Source organism: Ustilaginoidea virens, chromosome 5 (genome assembly GCF_000687475.1).
Source record: "Ustilaginoidea virens chromosome 5, complete sequence".
Taxonomy (NCBI): domain Eukaryota; kingdom Fungi; phylum Ascomycota; class Sordariomycetes; order Hypocreales; family Clavicipitaceae; genus Ustilaginoidea; species Ustilaginoidea virens.
The window spans coordinates 3,319,865-3,334,476 of NC_057320.1; the positions used below are offsets into that span (position 1 = coordinate 3,319,865).

The 14,612-nt window shown below is 58.2% G+C and overlaps 6 protein-coding genes across 6 annotated transcripts; 3 read left to right on the forward strand and 3 right to left on the reverse strand.

Moving 5' to 3' along the window:
• Positions 1 to 44: 44 nt before the first annotated feature.
• On the reverse strand, positions 45 to 521 carry UV8b_06685 (uncharacterized protein; the record flags this gene model as incomplete). Its single annotated transcript, XM_043144182.1, has 2 exons — positions 45 to 369; positions 463 to 521. The coding sequence occupies 2 exons, from the start codon at positions 519 to 521 to the stop codon at positions 45 to 47; spliced, it is 384 nt and encodes a 127-aa protein (XP_043000117.1).
• Positions 522 to 831: 310 nt separating this feature from the next.
• On the reverse strand, positions 832 to 1,692 carry UV8b_06686 (uncharacterized protein; the record flags this gene model as incomplete). Its single annotated transcript, XM_043144183.1, has 3 exons — positions 832 to 1,458; positions 1,522 to 1,601; positions 1,671 to 1,692. 3 exons carry the CDS (start codon positions 1,690 to 1,692, stop codon positions 832 to 834), a joined length of 729 nt encoding a protein of 242 aa, XP_043000118.1.
• Positions 1,693 to 2,106: 414 nt separating this feature from the next.
• On the reverse strand, positions 2,107 to 4,364 carry UV8b_06687 (uncharacterized protein; the record flags this gene model as incomplete). The annotated part of the gene is made up of 3 exons (XM_043144184.1): positions 2,107 to 2,613; positions 2,715 to 4,021; positions 4,166 to 4,364. 3 exons carry the CDS (start codon positions 4,362 to 4,364, stop codon positions 2,107 to 2,109), a joined length of 2,013 nt encoding a protein of 670 aa, XP_043000119.1.
• A 369-nt stretch (positions 4,365 to 4,733) lies between these two features.
• On the forward strand, positions 4,734 to 5,381 carry UV8b_06688 (uncharacterized protein; the record flags this gene model as incomplete). Its single annotated transcript, XM_043144185.1, has 2 exons — positions 4,734 to 4,779; positions 4,918 to 5,381. The coding sequence occupies 2 exons, from the start codon at positions 4,734 to 4,736 to the stop codon at positions 5,379 to 5,381; spliced, it is 510 nt and encodes a 169-aa protein (XP_043000120.1).
• A 626-nt stretch (positions 5,382 to 6,007) lies between these two features.
• Positions 6,008 to 7,724, forward strand: UV8b_06689 (uncharacterized protein; the record flags this gene model as incomplete). The annotated part of the gene is made up of 3 exons (XM_043144186.1): positions 6,008 to 6,065; positions 6,146 to 6,745; positions 6,838 to 7,724. 3 exons carry the CDS (start codon positions 6,008 to 6,010, stop codon positions 7,722 to 7,724), a joined length of 1,545 nt encoding a protein of 514 aa, XP_043000121.1.
• Positions 7,725 to 8,354: 630 nt separating this feature from the next.
• UV8b_06690 (uncharacterized protein) lies at positions 8,355 to 12,696 on the forward strand (the record flags this gene model as incomplete). Its single annotated transcript, XM_043144187.1, has 4 exons — positions 8,355 to 8,590; positions 8,677 to 11,716; positions 11,788 to 12,126; positions 12,232 to 12,696. 4 exons carry the CDS (start codon positions 8,355 to 8,357, stop codon positions 12,694 to 12,696), a joined length of 4,080 nt encoding a protein of 1,359 aa, XP_043000122.1.
• Between the last annotated feature and the right edge of the window lie 1,916 nt (positions 12,697 to 14,612).

A 14,612-nucleotide genomic window follows, 5' to 3' on the forward strand; every position in this document is an offset into this window, starting at 1 on the left:
TCAGTCTCCCGAACCATGCTGTCGTATCGTCGTCCCGCGCTCCTCTACTGCGCAAGCTGCCTCCTGCCCTTCAGCCTCCTCCTCAGCAAGATCCGGCGCCCGCTTCGGCTCCGCGTTCTGTGCAGGAAGCCATGCCTCCGCTTCTGGACCAGCCTCGTGTGCCCATTCATGGTGTTCCGCGGGCCAAATCGCAGCTGCAGGCCCGCCAGGGCGGGATGGGAGGAGACGGCCGACCGGGAGACCAGGTCGGCGGTTTCGGCGGCGCCGGCGGCCGTATCGGGAGCTGAGGGGGTGAAGCTCGCGAGGGCGCCGTTGCGCCGGCGGAGAGGCGTGAGGGACGGTCGGAGGGGGGCGAGCGTGGTGAAGGGCCTGTTTTTAGGGTTGCAGTCGTTGGGTTAGTGCGTTGCAACCCGGGGCTGGTGACGCTACGAATACGATGGGGGCGGGGCGGAGCGGACGGACCTGGGAGACGAGACGGCGGTTCTGAGGAGGGGGCGCACGAGGCGCGTGAGAGACTGCATTGCGGGAGGGGGGAGGCGCGGCAGATTTCGGGGTGCTGGGTTGAAGATGTCGTGGTGGATGGATGGGATGGGATGGATGGGATGGGAGAGAAGGTTGAAGGGGGGAGGGTCGGAGCGTGTGCCGACGCCTGATTGGCGGGCTGGGGGTGGGTCTCGCTGGATGGATTCATTTGTTCAAGCACTGGCCGGATAGCCGCGAATGGCTGTGTCCGCGGCTGTGTCCGTGGCTGGAGCACGTGACGGGGCTTGGCTGAAAGTTCACATTGTCGCTTACATGTACGGATTAGGTAAGGTATGTATGTACCTAAACTTACTGCCGCATGTACTCGGCCTCCCGGTAAAGGCTCGCGCTCGCGCTGTCCAGCCACCCCTCGACCAGTCTGCCGACCTGGTCCCACGCCACAGCCACGGTGACCTCGCCGAAATAGTCCGCCTCGCCGACCTGCGCGAACCCCAGGTGCCGGAACAGCGCCCTGCTGGCCCCGTTGGCCTGCTGAATCTTGGCCATCAGCCCCGCCATTTCCATTTCCGCTTCCATCCCCGCTCCCGCCGGCCCCCGCCCCGGCGCCGAGCGCCCCTCCTCGCCGGCCGCGTACTCGGCCCGCAGCGTCCCCCAGTTCCGCCACAGGTACACCAGCAGCGCCTGCACCGCCGCCCGGCCGCACCCCTGGCCCCGGTGCGCCGCCTCGGCAATCATGACGTCGATCTCGCCCGTCAGCCGCGCCCCGTCGCGGTGCACAAACACGTTGACGTCGCCCCTGGCGCGGCCCTCCGCGTCCGCCCGGCCCGCCCGGACGACGACGGCCTCGTCGTCCCCGCGGAGCAGCGGCTCGCACACGATAAAGGTGAGCTTGTCGTGCGACGCCCGCCACGACTGCTGGTTCTCGTACTCTTGCTGCAGGGTCAGGGGCTCCGACGCGGTGGCGTCCCGAATGGCCTGCGGGGGGGGGGGGGGGACATAAAAATCCAGCCAACGTATCGGGGGGAACGGGGAGCTTACCGCGTCTTGCATCCAGGCGTGGTAGAGGGGCACGTGGTGCGCTTCGTACGGCACGAGCAGGACCTTGTCGGTGACGATGGCTGCGCGGGGGCGCGTCAGAGGCTAGTCAGGGACGCGTGGGTGCATGCGGGGGGGTGGGGGTGACTTGCCGACTGCTTGGTTGGCCTTCATGGGGGGTTTTTTTTGTCCTTGGACTTTGTCGCGCTGCGGGTGGATGGATAACGTACGGACGGATGATGGACGGACGGGATGGGTGTCGGAGCAGAGTATGGATGCATGTCGGGAGGCGCGTCGTTGGCAGATGGAGCCGGGCAGGCTTGCTGGCTTGGCCCCCACGAACCAAGTGGTTTGACCCACCGTCTAGACCCTTTTCTTCTCTCTTCTCTTTTCTTCTCTTCTCTTCTCTCCTCTTCTCTTCTCTTCTCTTCCTTCACGTCGTCAGATGCGAGTGTGTGCTTGATGGAACGGCAATCTCCCCCGCTTTTCATAGCTAGGTTTGATCGCAGGGAATTAATATTTTAATGGTACATCATTTTCTTTTTCCATCTACAAGTTACACTAGGGCCGGCATACGGAGTAGTCCTCTCAAATTTCTTTGCCGCCCTTCATCCCCCCCCCTTCAGAAGAACCATCCGCAGGATCCGACGGCGTCGCGGCGGGAGGACCCTCCCCCATCCTGGCCTCCATGGCCAGATACTCGGCCATTTGGTTCATCTTGTTCCTCGTCTTGGCATGCAGATCCCGGCGCAGCGGATCCGGCATCTCCACGGCCGCGTCGCTGGCGTCGGGCACGGGCGGGAATATCGTGTCCCACTTGGTCGGCCTCGGTGCTCCACCGCCCGCCCGGCCCTCGGTGCCGTAGTCTGCGTCCTTGCCCCTGGCCGCAAAGGCCAAGCCCCGCCGGTCGTGCCGGACCCCGAGCTCGTTCAGAAGCACCGACGCCTTGGACGGCATCATGGGCTGCAGCAAGATGCCGGCGATGCGCAGGGCTTCCGCGCTGTTGTAGATGGCCAGGTTGAGAAGCCTGCGGGACTCGGCGTCCTCCCGCTTGACGAGGTTCCACGGCTCCGTGTCTGAAATGTAGCGGTTCGTCTGGTCGAAAGGCCCATGTTAGACAAGTGCTGCTGGGGGGGAAGGGGGGCCTTTTTATGTGGATGCGCGGGGGGAAAAAAAAAAGGGACTATTCAACTTGCCTCGCGGAGAAGGTGGAAAATCTCGCGGAGAGCACCCGCAGTGTCGCATCTCTCCATCTTGTCGGCGAACCTCAACGGCGCCGCTTGCAAGTGCTCGTCGAGGCTGGAGAAGACGACGACGACGGGCTCCGACCCCTCTTCTTCGGCCGTGCGGTCAAACATGCCCTCTCGGGACGCGCGCACGGCTTCTCTCGTGGACCACTTGGCAGTGACTTTGGGCCGCGAGACCCTGTACAGGAGGTTGCCGATGTTGGCCTGCAGCTCCTTCTTGTACGCTAGTCCGATCAGCTGGTTGGAGTAGCTCATGTCCTTGCTCAGGCTGCCGTCCCGCATCAGAAAGTAGCGCAGGGTGTCAACGTCCCATCGCTGCAGGGCCGAGAACGGGTTGACGACGTTGCCCAGCGACTTGGACATTTTGCGGTTCGACATGATCCAGTGGTTGTGGCACAGGATCCTCTTGGGGAGCGGCAGCCCCAGGGCCATGAGGAGGGCCGGCCAGTACACGGCGTGGAACCGGAGAATGTCCTTGCCAATGACCTGCACGTCGGCCGGCCAAAGGCCCATGTCGTCGGAAGCCGAGTGCCACTTGCTGCCGTATCCGGCTTGCGTCAGGTAGTTGACCAAGGCGTCCACCCAGACGTAGATGGTCTGCTTGCCGTCTTCGGGATCGGCGATCCCCCAGCCGAGCCGTGCCGCCGGCCGCGTGACGGACAGGTCCTCCAGGTGCTTCTCGACCCAGTTGCGCACCTCGCTCATCCGCTCGGCCGGCGTGATCCACTCGGGGTTTTCGTCGTAAAACGCCAACAGGGCGTCTCTGTACCTGGTCAGGGGGAAGAACCATGTCTCCTCCTCGACCTTTTCCACCTCGCTGCCCGTCTCGCTGCTGACCAAGATCTTCTTGCCCGTCTGGGGCACAATGTGCGGCCGGACCAGGCTCTCGGGGTAGAAGCACTCGTCGCTGACCGAGTACCATCCTTGGTGGGTGCCCTTGTACAGGCCCAGCTTCTCGGGAAGCGCGTGCTTCAGCTGCAACCAAACGTGGCCGACAGACTCCTTGTGTTCCGGGCTCGTTGTTCGGATGAACGCGTCGCAGGACACGTCGCCTGCCGCGGCGAGCTCTCGAAACTTGCGCGAGTTGTTGTCGCAGAACTCCTTGGGATCGACGCCCTCCTTGGCGGCGGCGCTCTGGATCTTCATGCCGTGCTCGTCCGTCCCGGTCGACAGGAAGGCTTCCCGCCCCTTGAGCTGCTGCCATCGCTTTACCACGTCAGCCAGCACCATTGTGTACAAGTGGCCGATATGTGGCGCTGTTTCAAGTCATCATCATCATCATCAGCTCCAATACCCAGGGCAGGAAGAAAGAGAGGGGGGGGAGGGGGGGGGGGGGGGGTGAAAGAAGAAAATGAAAAAAAAAAGGGAAAAGGAAAAGCCTGTTCGGGGTTCGTCTTTACCGGCATTGACGTAGAAGATGGGCGTCGTGACATAATACGGCTTGGCTGCGCTGCGCGTCGAGGGATCCTGAGAGCTTGCCCGTCGGAGCTGCAGGGCGCGTCGTGGTTCGCTGCCGCTGCAGAGGCATCCCGGGCGGATGAGTAGAGGGAACCGACTCTGGCGCAGCCCGTTGACGGTTCGCAGCAATGATTGTTTCATAATAGCGCGCGCATCGCATCGGGGCGTTCGGGGAGCTGGAGGAGCAGAAAGGTCTGCTCTCTTTTCTGCGACGGGAATGCGGAAACTCGTGAATTTAATGTGGAGCACTCGCCGACATCTAGATCGAAGCTGATTCGTCAGAGGCTGCTCGGGCCAGCGGCGGCTTCATGGACCCACAATGCAAACCACTGTAATAACAGGCAACCTTACTCCGTACCTTTCCCTGTCCCGAAGGCCAATCGCAGCTGTCTGCCGTCGCTTCATCGATTTTTATCGGTTTTGCCAGATTTCGCATTCGCACAACAAAACGGGCACATCACTCATGTCTGGCGCGAGTCAAAGAGGGCTGAACCGAGACCGAGACGCAAGATGCCACTTCCTGATGCCGATACCGAGGTCAAGGCTTCCAGCGAAGGTACGCAATGCCCGTCGCAAACCCTCCTGCCGCTGCCGACTTGCTCCCCGAGGCACTCCGTACAAGTGGACGAGTCGACGAGTTGACGAGCCGTCGTTTTGTGATTGCCTCAATTCTAACGCGCCGGGGCTACCGCAGCGGCCGAATCGTTCGTCAGCCACTATTACCAGGCCCTGAACAGCAGGTCGCAGCTTCTTCCGTTCTACATCAACTCATCCCCCAAATACTCCGTCGCGGCCGACATCTCCATCAACGGTTCGGTGCTCGCCACGCCTGCTGACTACTCGACCCTCCTCGACGCTCAAGGCCAAGGCGTCCGCTACGACATTGAATCCCTGGATGCGCACGTCATAAACCCAAGCTCGCAGTACGGCGCGCCCGAGAGCGTTCACGACAACAGCAAGGTTGAGAAGAACGGGGGCCGGATGAGCATTGTCGTCACCACAATGGGCAGGGTGCAGTTCGGCAAGGGGCGGGAAGCGCCGCAGAAGATGTTTAACGAGACCTTTGTGCTCGTTCCCAACTGGGATGCCATGGCGAGAAACCCTCCTCGCGGGCTCAGGCGTTGGCTCATCCAGTCACAAAACTTTCGTGCCTTGTAAGCAAAGTGCAGCAGAGGGGACGGGGACGGGGACGGGTCTACCCACGTCTTATGATTTCACGATGGAGGCGGGCAAGAACACACACGGGGCAGGCAAGGCGATGGCTGCTGGCTTGAGCACTGGAAAGGGGCGGTCGGTGCAATGGAGTTTATCCTTTTTTTTTTTTTTCTTCCGTACAGAGTATTTTGCCTCGTTTCTCTTTTATTTTCTTTTCTTATCTTATGATATCTTCTCTTTCCCTTTTCCCTTCCTTTTATTTTAATTTTCCTTTCCCCTTTTCCCCCATTCCTTTCTTTTTCCCTTTCTCTTCCCGTTCTCTGGTAACCGATGGGACCGTGGAGCTCCCGAGCTTCCCGTCGTCGTCCGTGTCCATGTCGACAAATGGCAAGAATGCCATTACTCGTGTTCGTCTAATTTGTCATCGGTGGTATGGTAGGTGGTCGTGATGGTCGTGCTTGTGTGAATGAAATGGCTCCGAGCTTTGGCGGTGGCAACGGGTCGTGACTTTGTTGGTGGAGCCTGTGGAAAAGAACAATAGGCAACTCGGTACTACCGCCAAGACCCCCCCCATTCATCCTGCTCGTTGCCTCAACTTTTACCCCTCCAACAGAAACAAACCTTCAGCCATGCCCCCCAAGGCTAAGCATGTTGCAACCAAAGCTACCCCCCCAGAGCAGCCCAACGGTATTACAAAACAGCCTTCAACAACCTCATTGTCCCAATGCCCCTTCCAAAGCTAACCATGGACAAATCATGACGCCAAGCTCCGCAACAGGCTCCCGAGACTGTAAATGAGCGTGCCGCCCAACGGTTCTATCAGACCAACCCCGTCGAAAAGCGGTTCCAAGAGGTTGGATACTTCGGCTTAACCGCCCAAGAGAGGAAAATCTACACACATACGAAGCTCATCCTGCCGGTTGCTGACCACACGGTACCTCTGTCCAACAAGACGGAGCGAGAGTACTGGAAGCAAGTTACCAAAGACGGCTTGCCCATCCGTCGGCTGCGAAGCAACTACTCCTGGGGAAAAGACCGGCACAGTCGGGATATCGGCACCTACGGGCTTGCAGACTTTGAGCAGCGTTGGTTCAAACAAGCTCGGCTGTCAGCCCTGGACATTCTCCACCGACAATTCTTGTCCCAGCGGCGACAAGCACGCCTGAGCGGAAAAGATCTGCCGGCCCAGGATATCGAGCAGGAGAAGTCGAGGAGGAAAGAGATGGCTGCGTTGAAGCTCGATCTTTACGGCGAGATCGCTGGCACCATTGCGGGAAATCCAGAATGGGACGATGTCATTCCGATTCCTCACAGCGAACCTGACGATGCCCTTGCCAGAATCGCCTACCCAGATGACTATGCCGAAGGTTGGTGGTGGCCACTGTCTGTCTACTGTGTGCGTGTGTGCGTGTGTGTGCGTGTGTGTGACCGGTTTGGACGTACGCTGACGCAAGCCCAGCTGTTTCCTACCTTCGCGCCGTCATGGCTGCTGAGGAGTGCTCGCCGCGGTGCCTCCGTCTAACCGAGCACATCGTCTCCATGAACCCAGCGCACTACACCGTCTGGCTGTACCGCTTCAAGATTGTCAAGACTCTGGAGCTGCCGGTTCCAGACGAAATCGAGTGGCTAAACAAAGTTGCCCTTGCCAATCTGAAGAATTACCAAATCTGGCATCACCGTCAACTCTTGCTCGACTATTACTACCCAAGCATCGCCTCTGACCAGGACACCGTTGGCAAGCTGGCCAGGACCGAGGTACAGTTCGTGAACACCATGCTCGAAGAAGATGCCAAGAACTATCACGTCTGGTCTTACAGGCAGTACTTGGTGAAGAAGCTGGGCATGTGGAACGTTGGCGAGCTCGCCGCCACCCAGAACTTGATTGAGGACGACGTCCGTAACAACTCGGCTTGGGCCCACCGCTTCTTCCTCGTCTTTTCCGATCCCAGCATCCACACCCCAGACTTGCCTGCCACGGCGCATGACCCCAAGGTCCCCGGCTCGCTCATTGACAGAGAAGTGAGCTACGCAAAAGAAAAGATTCTTCTCGCGCCGCAAAATCAGTCGAGCTGGAACTACCTGCGTGGCGCGCTGGCAAAGGGAGGACGGGCCGTCTCCGACGTGGCCGAGTTTTCACAACAGTTTGTGAGCAACCTGGGCGAAGAAGGGGAAGACGTCCGGAGCTCTCACGCGCTCGATCTGCTGGCCGAGTGGTATCACGAGTCTGGAGACGCGACAAAGGCAAGATTATGTCTGCAAAGGCTGTGGGAGAAGTGGGATCCGGTTCGCGAAGGGTATTGGAAGTACAGGGCGTCTGAAATTGGAATTGGCAATGCCAATGCATAGTCTTGAAGACGTGGCCAAGTTGGAATGCCCGGGAACTGATAGTTGATGGCTTTACAATGGTCATGTTGTTCTGGTCTCGCATCATGTACTGTATACGGGACTACGCAGGTCAAGTTCGCATTTCTACCAAAAAACCGACGATTTCTATTGAAATGCTGTACGGGCAGGCCACGCAGCCCCGTATTTCGTATTTCGTTATAACTTCTGTACGGGCCCCTATCCCAATCATATTTCCTGACAGCCTACTGAGTACTCCGTACTCCGTACGAAAATCTCGGACACACTGTGAGCTGGGTCAATGCGGGGCATAACTTCGTATGTCTCCATCCTAACTTGACATCTCGAAGCTTGCAAGTGCAAACCCCCACCACTCGGCGTCAGCAGCAGCGAGAACACCCCCAACCCCCCCCCCAGCTTCCAATCCGCTTGTTGTCCGGTCCAACAACCACTGCACCTGGCCGGCTTTGATGCCTGGCGGCCATTCTACACGCTGGGCCGGGCGGACTGCAAGGCTTTCCAATCAACCTCGCGTCTAGTGGTGTATGCTCTTGCGTGCCAGATCCAGAATTACCTTGACAGCGTCCTTCTTATTCACGGCCCTCACCTCACCAACTTGGCCCTGCTGCCAGCATGGCGACCTCAACCATTGCCCCGTCGCCTCAGACCGTCACGAGCCTGGTGCTGAAGCTGAGCGATGCAGACCCGGACTTTCGGTTCATGTCGCTAAACGACTTGCTGCAGCTGTTGCAGGTGGCCAAGCCTGACTTCCTGCTCCATGACTACAACACAGCGGCCCGCGCAGTGGACGGCATCATCAAAACGCTAGACGACCAGAACGGCGAGGTTCAGAACTTGGCCATCAGATGGTGGGTGCTAATCGCCAACCGCTGCCCTCCGATCCTGACTTTGCTTGTCTGCCCCCCCTTCTGACAGCTCTCCCTCGTCCTCATAGCTTGGGTCCTCTTGTCGGCAAGGTGCCGTTGCCGATTATCGCGCCAATGATCGACAAGCTGTCGTCTCTCAAGCTCAGGAATTCTGTCGACAATGCTGTCCCGTCACTTGCACTTCGATCCGTCATCATAGCTCTTCCTCGCCCCGTGCCTGGTATCGCAGCCGCCGCCGATGTTCAGACAGCGTACGACGCTATTCACCGAGTCCTCATTCCTCGATTGATAGGACCGGCGGCACCAGCTCAAGCTCGACAAGGCGGCAAGTCCACCTCGCTGGGTGCGCCACCAGGAATCCTGCAAGAGGGCAATGACCTACACCCCGAGGCCGTGGACGTCTTGATCGAGGTTGTCCGATGCTTCGGCCCCATGCTGCAGTGCGTAGAGGTCGAAGCCATGCAGCAAGTTGTTATGCAACTACTCGAGAGCGAAAAGGGTACATCGGTGGTGAAGAAGAGAGCTGTTGTTGCCATCTCAATGCTTGCCGTCTATCTCGGGGACGAGCATTTGGAACATGTCATACAAAAATTGACCTCTGGCCTGGCCGATGCCAACACTGGCGCCGTTACTCGGCGTCTCTATATTTCCATAATGGGCAGCATGGCACGCTCCATCCCCGCCCGGTTCGGCCCACACATTGCCAAGGCTGCGCCCTTTGTCTTGCAGGCTCTTTCGGACGAAGAGCTTCAGAGGCATCTTGAGAAAATCAGTGACGGAGACGATCTCGGACCAGAGTTCAACGAAGTCAGGGAGGCAGCGTTGGTGTCCATGGAGGCTTTCCTAGCTTCCTGCCCCCAAGAGATGCGCCCCTTTACCGATGATGTCATGTCATCTGCTCTGCGGTATCTCAAATACGACCCCAACTATGCGGTTGATGACGATGAGGATATGGATGTAGACGAGGACGAGGACGACGATGATGATGATGATGACGAGTTTGACGCCGATGATGGATTCGAGGATGACGATGATGACGCAAGTTGGAAAGTCCGTCGATGCGCTGCCAAGTTACTCTACACTCTCATCTCAACCCGTGGAAGCGGCGACCTCTTGGAAAACGGAGTCTTGTACAAGCAAGCCGCCCCCTCGCTCATCAAACGCATTGATGAGCGGGAAGAGAATGTCCGGTTGGAGATCATATCCGCCTTGGCACTTCTTGTGCGCAAGACTGGCGAGGGACTGCATATTGCGGACTTGTCCCTGGATGACTCGGAAGCCGCCGCCGCGACGCAGGCGCCTCTCAATCGCAAGCGGCGACGCCAGAGCAGTGCCGGCGCAGCGACCACTGTCTCACGGTTTATGGCTGGCTCGGGTCTCGCCTCGCCCGCCTCGGAAAAGGTTCCTGCCACCGGCCCTCGAGCCGACCTGGCCCAGCTTACTTCTACGATTGTCAAGGCTTCCATCAAGCAGCTCAAGAGCAAGACGGTTTCTACAAAGCAATCCATTGTCAATCTGCTGGACGACATCGTACTGGCACAATCTGGAGGCTTGGCAACCTTCTTTGCCGACTTGATTGGTCCAATCCTGGAAGCGGCAAAGGCAACCGGCCATGGCGCCGCCGCATCTTCACTGGCGACTGCGGGTGGTTCTGCTTCTGCTACTCCGAGCACTCTCCGAGTTGCCACGTTGAGGCTGCTGAGTGACACGCTAAAAACTCATTCATATTCGGCTCTCCAGCCCTACCTAGCAAAGATTGTTGCCGGCGTCACTGCAGCAGTCCACGACCGGTTCTACAAGATCTCGAGCGAGGCCATTCGAACCGCGGAGGAGCTCGTCAAAGCCATCGCGTCCCCGCGCTCTCGAAATGCAGGCTCAACAACACACAGGGCGGAGCTGGAATCACTCTACAATGTCCTAATGGATAGGTGCTCCGCAAACGACGCCGACGCCGAGGTTCGCCAAAGAGCGATCCACGCTTTGGGGGTCCTGGTATCGAGAACGTTGGGAGAAGACGCCGGCTTGCTCCCTGCCGAGAAACGCCAGCTGGCTCTCGACGTCCTGAGAGAGAGGCTCAAGAATGAGACCACCAGGCTTGCCGCGGTCCGCGCCGTTGATAATGTTGCAGCCTTCGCCTCGAGCCCTGGCCAATTGGATGAGCTTTGGACTCAAGATGTAGCGCTCGAGCTTTCAGCTCAGCTACGAAAGGCCAACAGATCTCTCCGTGGATCCAGCGTCAACGCCTTGAAAAACCTGATTCTCGCTCCTGCTGCAAAGAATCAGCTCAAACGGGCTACGGTCGAGGGAGTTGTCTCGGCGTTGATGCCGGCCATTACAGACGGCGACACTCATCTTCTAGGACCTGCGCTCCTGATCTTGGCTAGTCTGGCTCCCGAGAACCCAGAAATCGTTGTCTCGGAGGACATGATAGGCGCACTTTGCCAGCTCTTGACATCTCACTTTGCCGGCATCGTACTGGATCAGCTTCTTGAACTGGTTGCCAGAATCGGCGAGAGCGGTGCCAGCAAGCCTCTGATGAAGGGAATTCTCGCCAAAGTCAGCATATCTGGAGATCCCTCGGTCGTGGGAAAGGTTATAGGAACGCTTCTTGTCAGGGGAGACGCTTCGGCAGGGGTTTCCATCGACAGCTTCATCGCAGAGCTCCAACGCAGTTCCAGAAGCGGCGATGAAGCCCGCGTCTGCCTCGCTCTAACCGTCCTAGGCGAGACTGGTATGCGACTCGGTCCGGCATCGCCCATGAGGCCGGACCTGTTCTTGAGTCAGTTCCACGCAGAGCCGGACAAGGTGTCCCTCGCTGCCTCGATTGCTCTCGGTCGCGCCGGATCCGACAACGTTGCACACTTCCTCCCGGTGGTCTTGGACAAGATGCAGGCTGGGGGAAACACGCAATACCTCCTCATTCAGTCCATCAAGGAGATACTTCAGTCTGTCACAGGTCAATCTGTCGCCGATCTGCTCGAGTATGCAGTTCCCATTTGGGAGCAGCTTCTCAGGGCTTCCGAAACGGCCGACAACAGGGCCGTATGCGCAGAGTGCGTGGGCCGGCTCGTGACGCTCGATCCCGGGACATTCATGCCCAAGCTACAGGTAAACTGCTCTTCTGCATGACGTGGAAAAAGTCTCTGATGATACATTTGCTGACGGGGACTTGCCCCCAGACTTTACTCAAGGACAAATCGTCGGGAATACGCGGCATGGCAGTCCAGGCCGTCCGATACACTCTGCCCGAAACTGAAGAGTTGTTTGATGCTATGCTCAAGGCGACGCTCATCAGCATGCTCTTTACCATGTTGCAGGATGCGGACACGGAAATCAGAAGACTGGCAATGACGACACTGAACTCTGCAGCTCACAACAAGCCCGACCTGATACTGCCGCATCTCGGGGAGCTCATGCCGTTTGTGTTGGCTGAATCCGTCATCAAGCCGGAACTTGTCAAGGAAGTCATGCTGGGTCCATTCAAGCATACCGTGGATGATGGATTAGAAGTTCGAAAGGTGAGTAACCCTGTGCGTGTGTGCGTGCGTGCGTGTATGTGTGTGTGTGTGGGCGAAAAAAGGCGTCCTTTGTCGTGGAAAACAGGTGGCTGACGTTTCAGCAAGAGCGCGTATGAAACTCTGTACGCCCTCATGGAAACAGCGTTTACGCGCATCAACAACATCGACTTTTACGACCGTGTTGTCGCCGGCCTCAAGGATGACAATGACATCCGGCAGCTCTGCAACCTCATGGTGACGAAGCTCATCGTGATTGACCCCGACGAAACTGCTCGCAGACTCGACTCCATTGCAGAGGCGTACAGGGGCGTCTTGTCGGTCAAGCTCAAGGACAATGCCGTCAAGCAGGACGTCGAGAAGCAGGAAGAAGCAATCAAGAGCGTTTTGCGCGTCACCCTGCTGCTGGGGGAAAAGATGAAGGCCATGACAGGCAACGCCGGGGCCGTGATGAGCAACGCAGGAGCGCCTGGCGTGTGGGCGTCGTACTGGGAACGCGTCAACAAGGAGTTTGAAAAGCAGCTGAGAGGGCTTCGTGACGAGACCAAAGAGCTGCAGACCCGTATGATTTGAGGGCCAAGTGGGCAGGCCAAGGGGCTGCTGCAAAGCCGTATGAATAGAGGACAAGGTGAGAAGACCAAGGGATGGTAGCCCGGACAAGGTGAGCAGAATAAATACTGCAAACCCGTATGAATAGAGGACAAAGTGAACAGACCAAGGGACTGCGAACCCGTACGGTTTGAAAGGGAAGAGTGCGCAGACGTGAGCAAAGGCGAAAGGCATACCGACCGGCGTTTACATTTACGTTTGGGCGCGTGGCGGTCTTGCATATCACCGCGTAGTCCTCTTTTCATCACTCGTACTTTGTTGCAGACTGCAAGCCGATGAATACACCAAATACCGTTCACCCGATACTGCAGACGTGAAAAGCCAAGGCCCAGTAAACAACTCGACTCGCCGGGGACAAAAGGCGCAGTCCCCGATGGGCCCAACTGGCCGTGTATGGCGACGCTCGACAGTTCTTCATCACAGGCCACACGATGCGTTATCCGGCTCGCGTCAATATCTCCAGTGGAAAAGATTCCCTGCGCCTGACCCGCCACGAGGGAATAGGACGCTGTCTGTCGAGGGGTTCCGTCGACAAAGGCAGGGGGGGGGGGGCGGTGCTCAACGCGCTGTTGGCAGCGGATAAAGACTAGACTTGGGGGGGTGTGATGAGGGGGGACGAGGCGGGAGAACGTGGAAATGAAAGTGGAAATGGAAATGGGAACGGATGGACTGGAATGCATCGGAGCGCAAGACGAGACAATCAAGGCGAGGCGCCCGGCTGGGACGCGTGCTGGCCAGGACTCAGGATGGAGGGCTTTCACCCTGCGGACGCGGGCAACGACATGGGATATGCTTGCTTCGCTGGGATGGTTGCAGGACGGCATTTCCACGCTCATGCGTTTTGATTTACGCTCTAGACTCAACTGACAGGCGGAGATAGGGAGCCATCGGTCGGTTGCCGGGCAGTGAGTGAGTGGGCTGACGCTTCTGCACCGCTTTCCCGGGGCCAGCTCCCTCGACCCCCTACGTATCGTCACAATGTGTGGCATCTCGACTTGACTGGTTGCCCGTGAGATGACTTACGGTGCTGGTTTGCGCAAAAGTCGTCCTCGGGAAAGTGGCGGCGTGGACGCGCCGACGTGCCCAATGTCGAGCATCGCCAACATCCGTCTTGGGGCGAAATGCAATAGGCCCATGCAGATATGTGATGCAGGAGCCGAGCCCCCGCAGGCGGCCGTCTCAAAGGATACGCAATGTAATGCGGTAGGGGGATGGTTGACAATCCGAGCATCGGTATCCCTCGTGCATGTATGTAGATGGCGATAAAAGCTCTTTGGCCACCAGGGGAGGAGGAGCGGGCCATTCCGGGCAGTCTCCATCAGGTCTGGCTTTCGAGTGCAACCGCCGAGTTTCGTCCAGCCCGGCGAATCAAGGCAATGCTTTCTCTAGTACCTCCCGTCAGGGGACATGGTGGAGGCGGGAACGTGGGAAACCAGGTAAAGAGGCCGAAGGGGATGCAACTGCCACATCAACACAGCGTTCCTTCGCCAAGTGGCGCTGGGATACTCTTCGTCCGACTGCGTTATCCAGCCATGTCGAATCCTCCATTGTATGTATAGTCATGACTCTATGCCGGCCAACGGCCAAAACGGGAAAATAACCAGGCGCTATCCTTTGCGGCATCGTCTTGCCCACATCCGTGGCCAGACAAGTTTAGTCCATGTGCTCCGAAAACCGGAAAGGCGACCGGCAAGGTATACGCCTCAACGCTGGCGTGGCCACCCGCAGACAGCAAGTCGTATACATGGAAGCCATGGCTCTCGGGCGACAATCATGAGCCCGCCAAGTTCATCAAGCATTTTATCCGCCCAACCAACAGCAAGACTGTGCACACTAGTGTCATGTTCTCTCAAGATGCCGTGGTTTTCTTAGCAATGGAG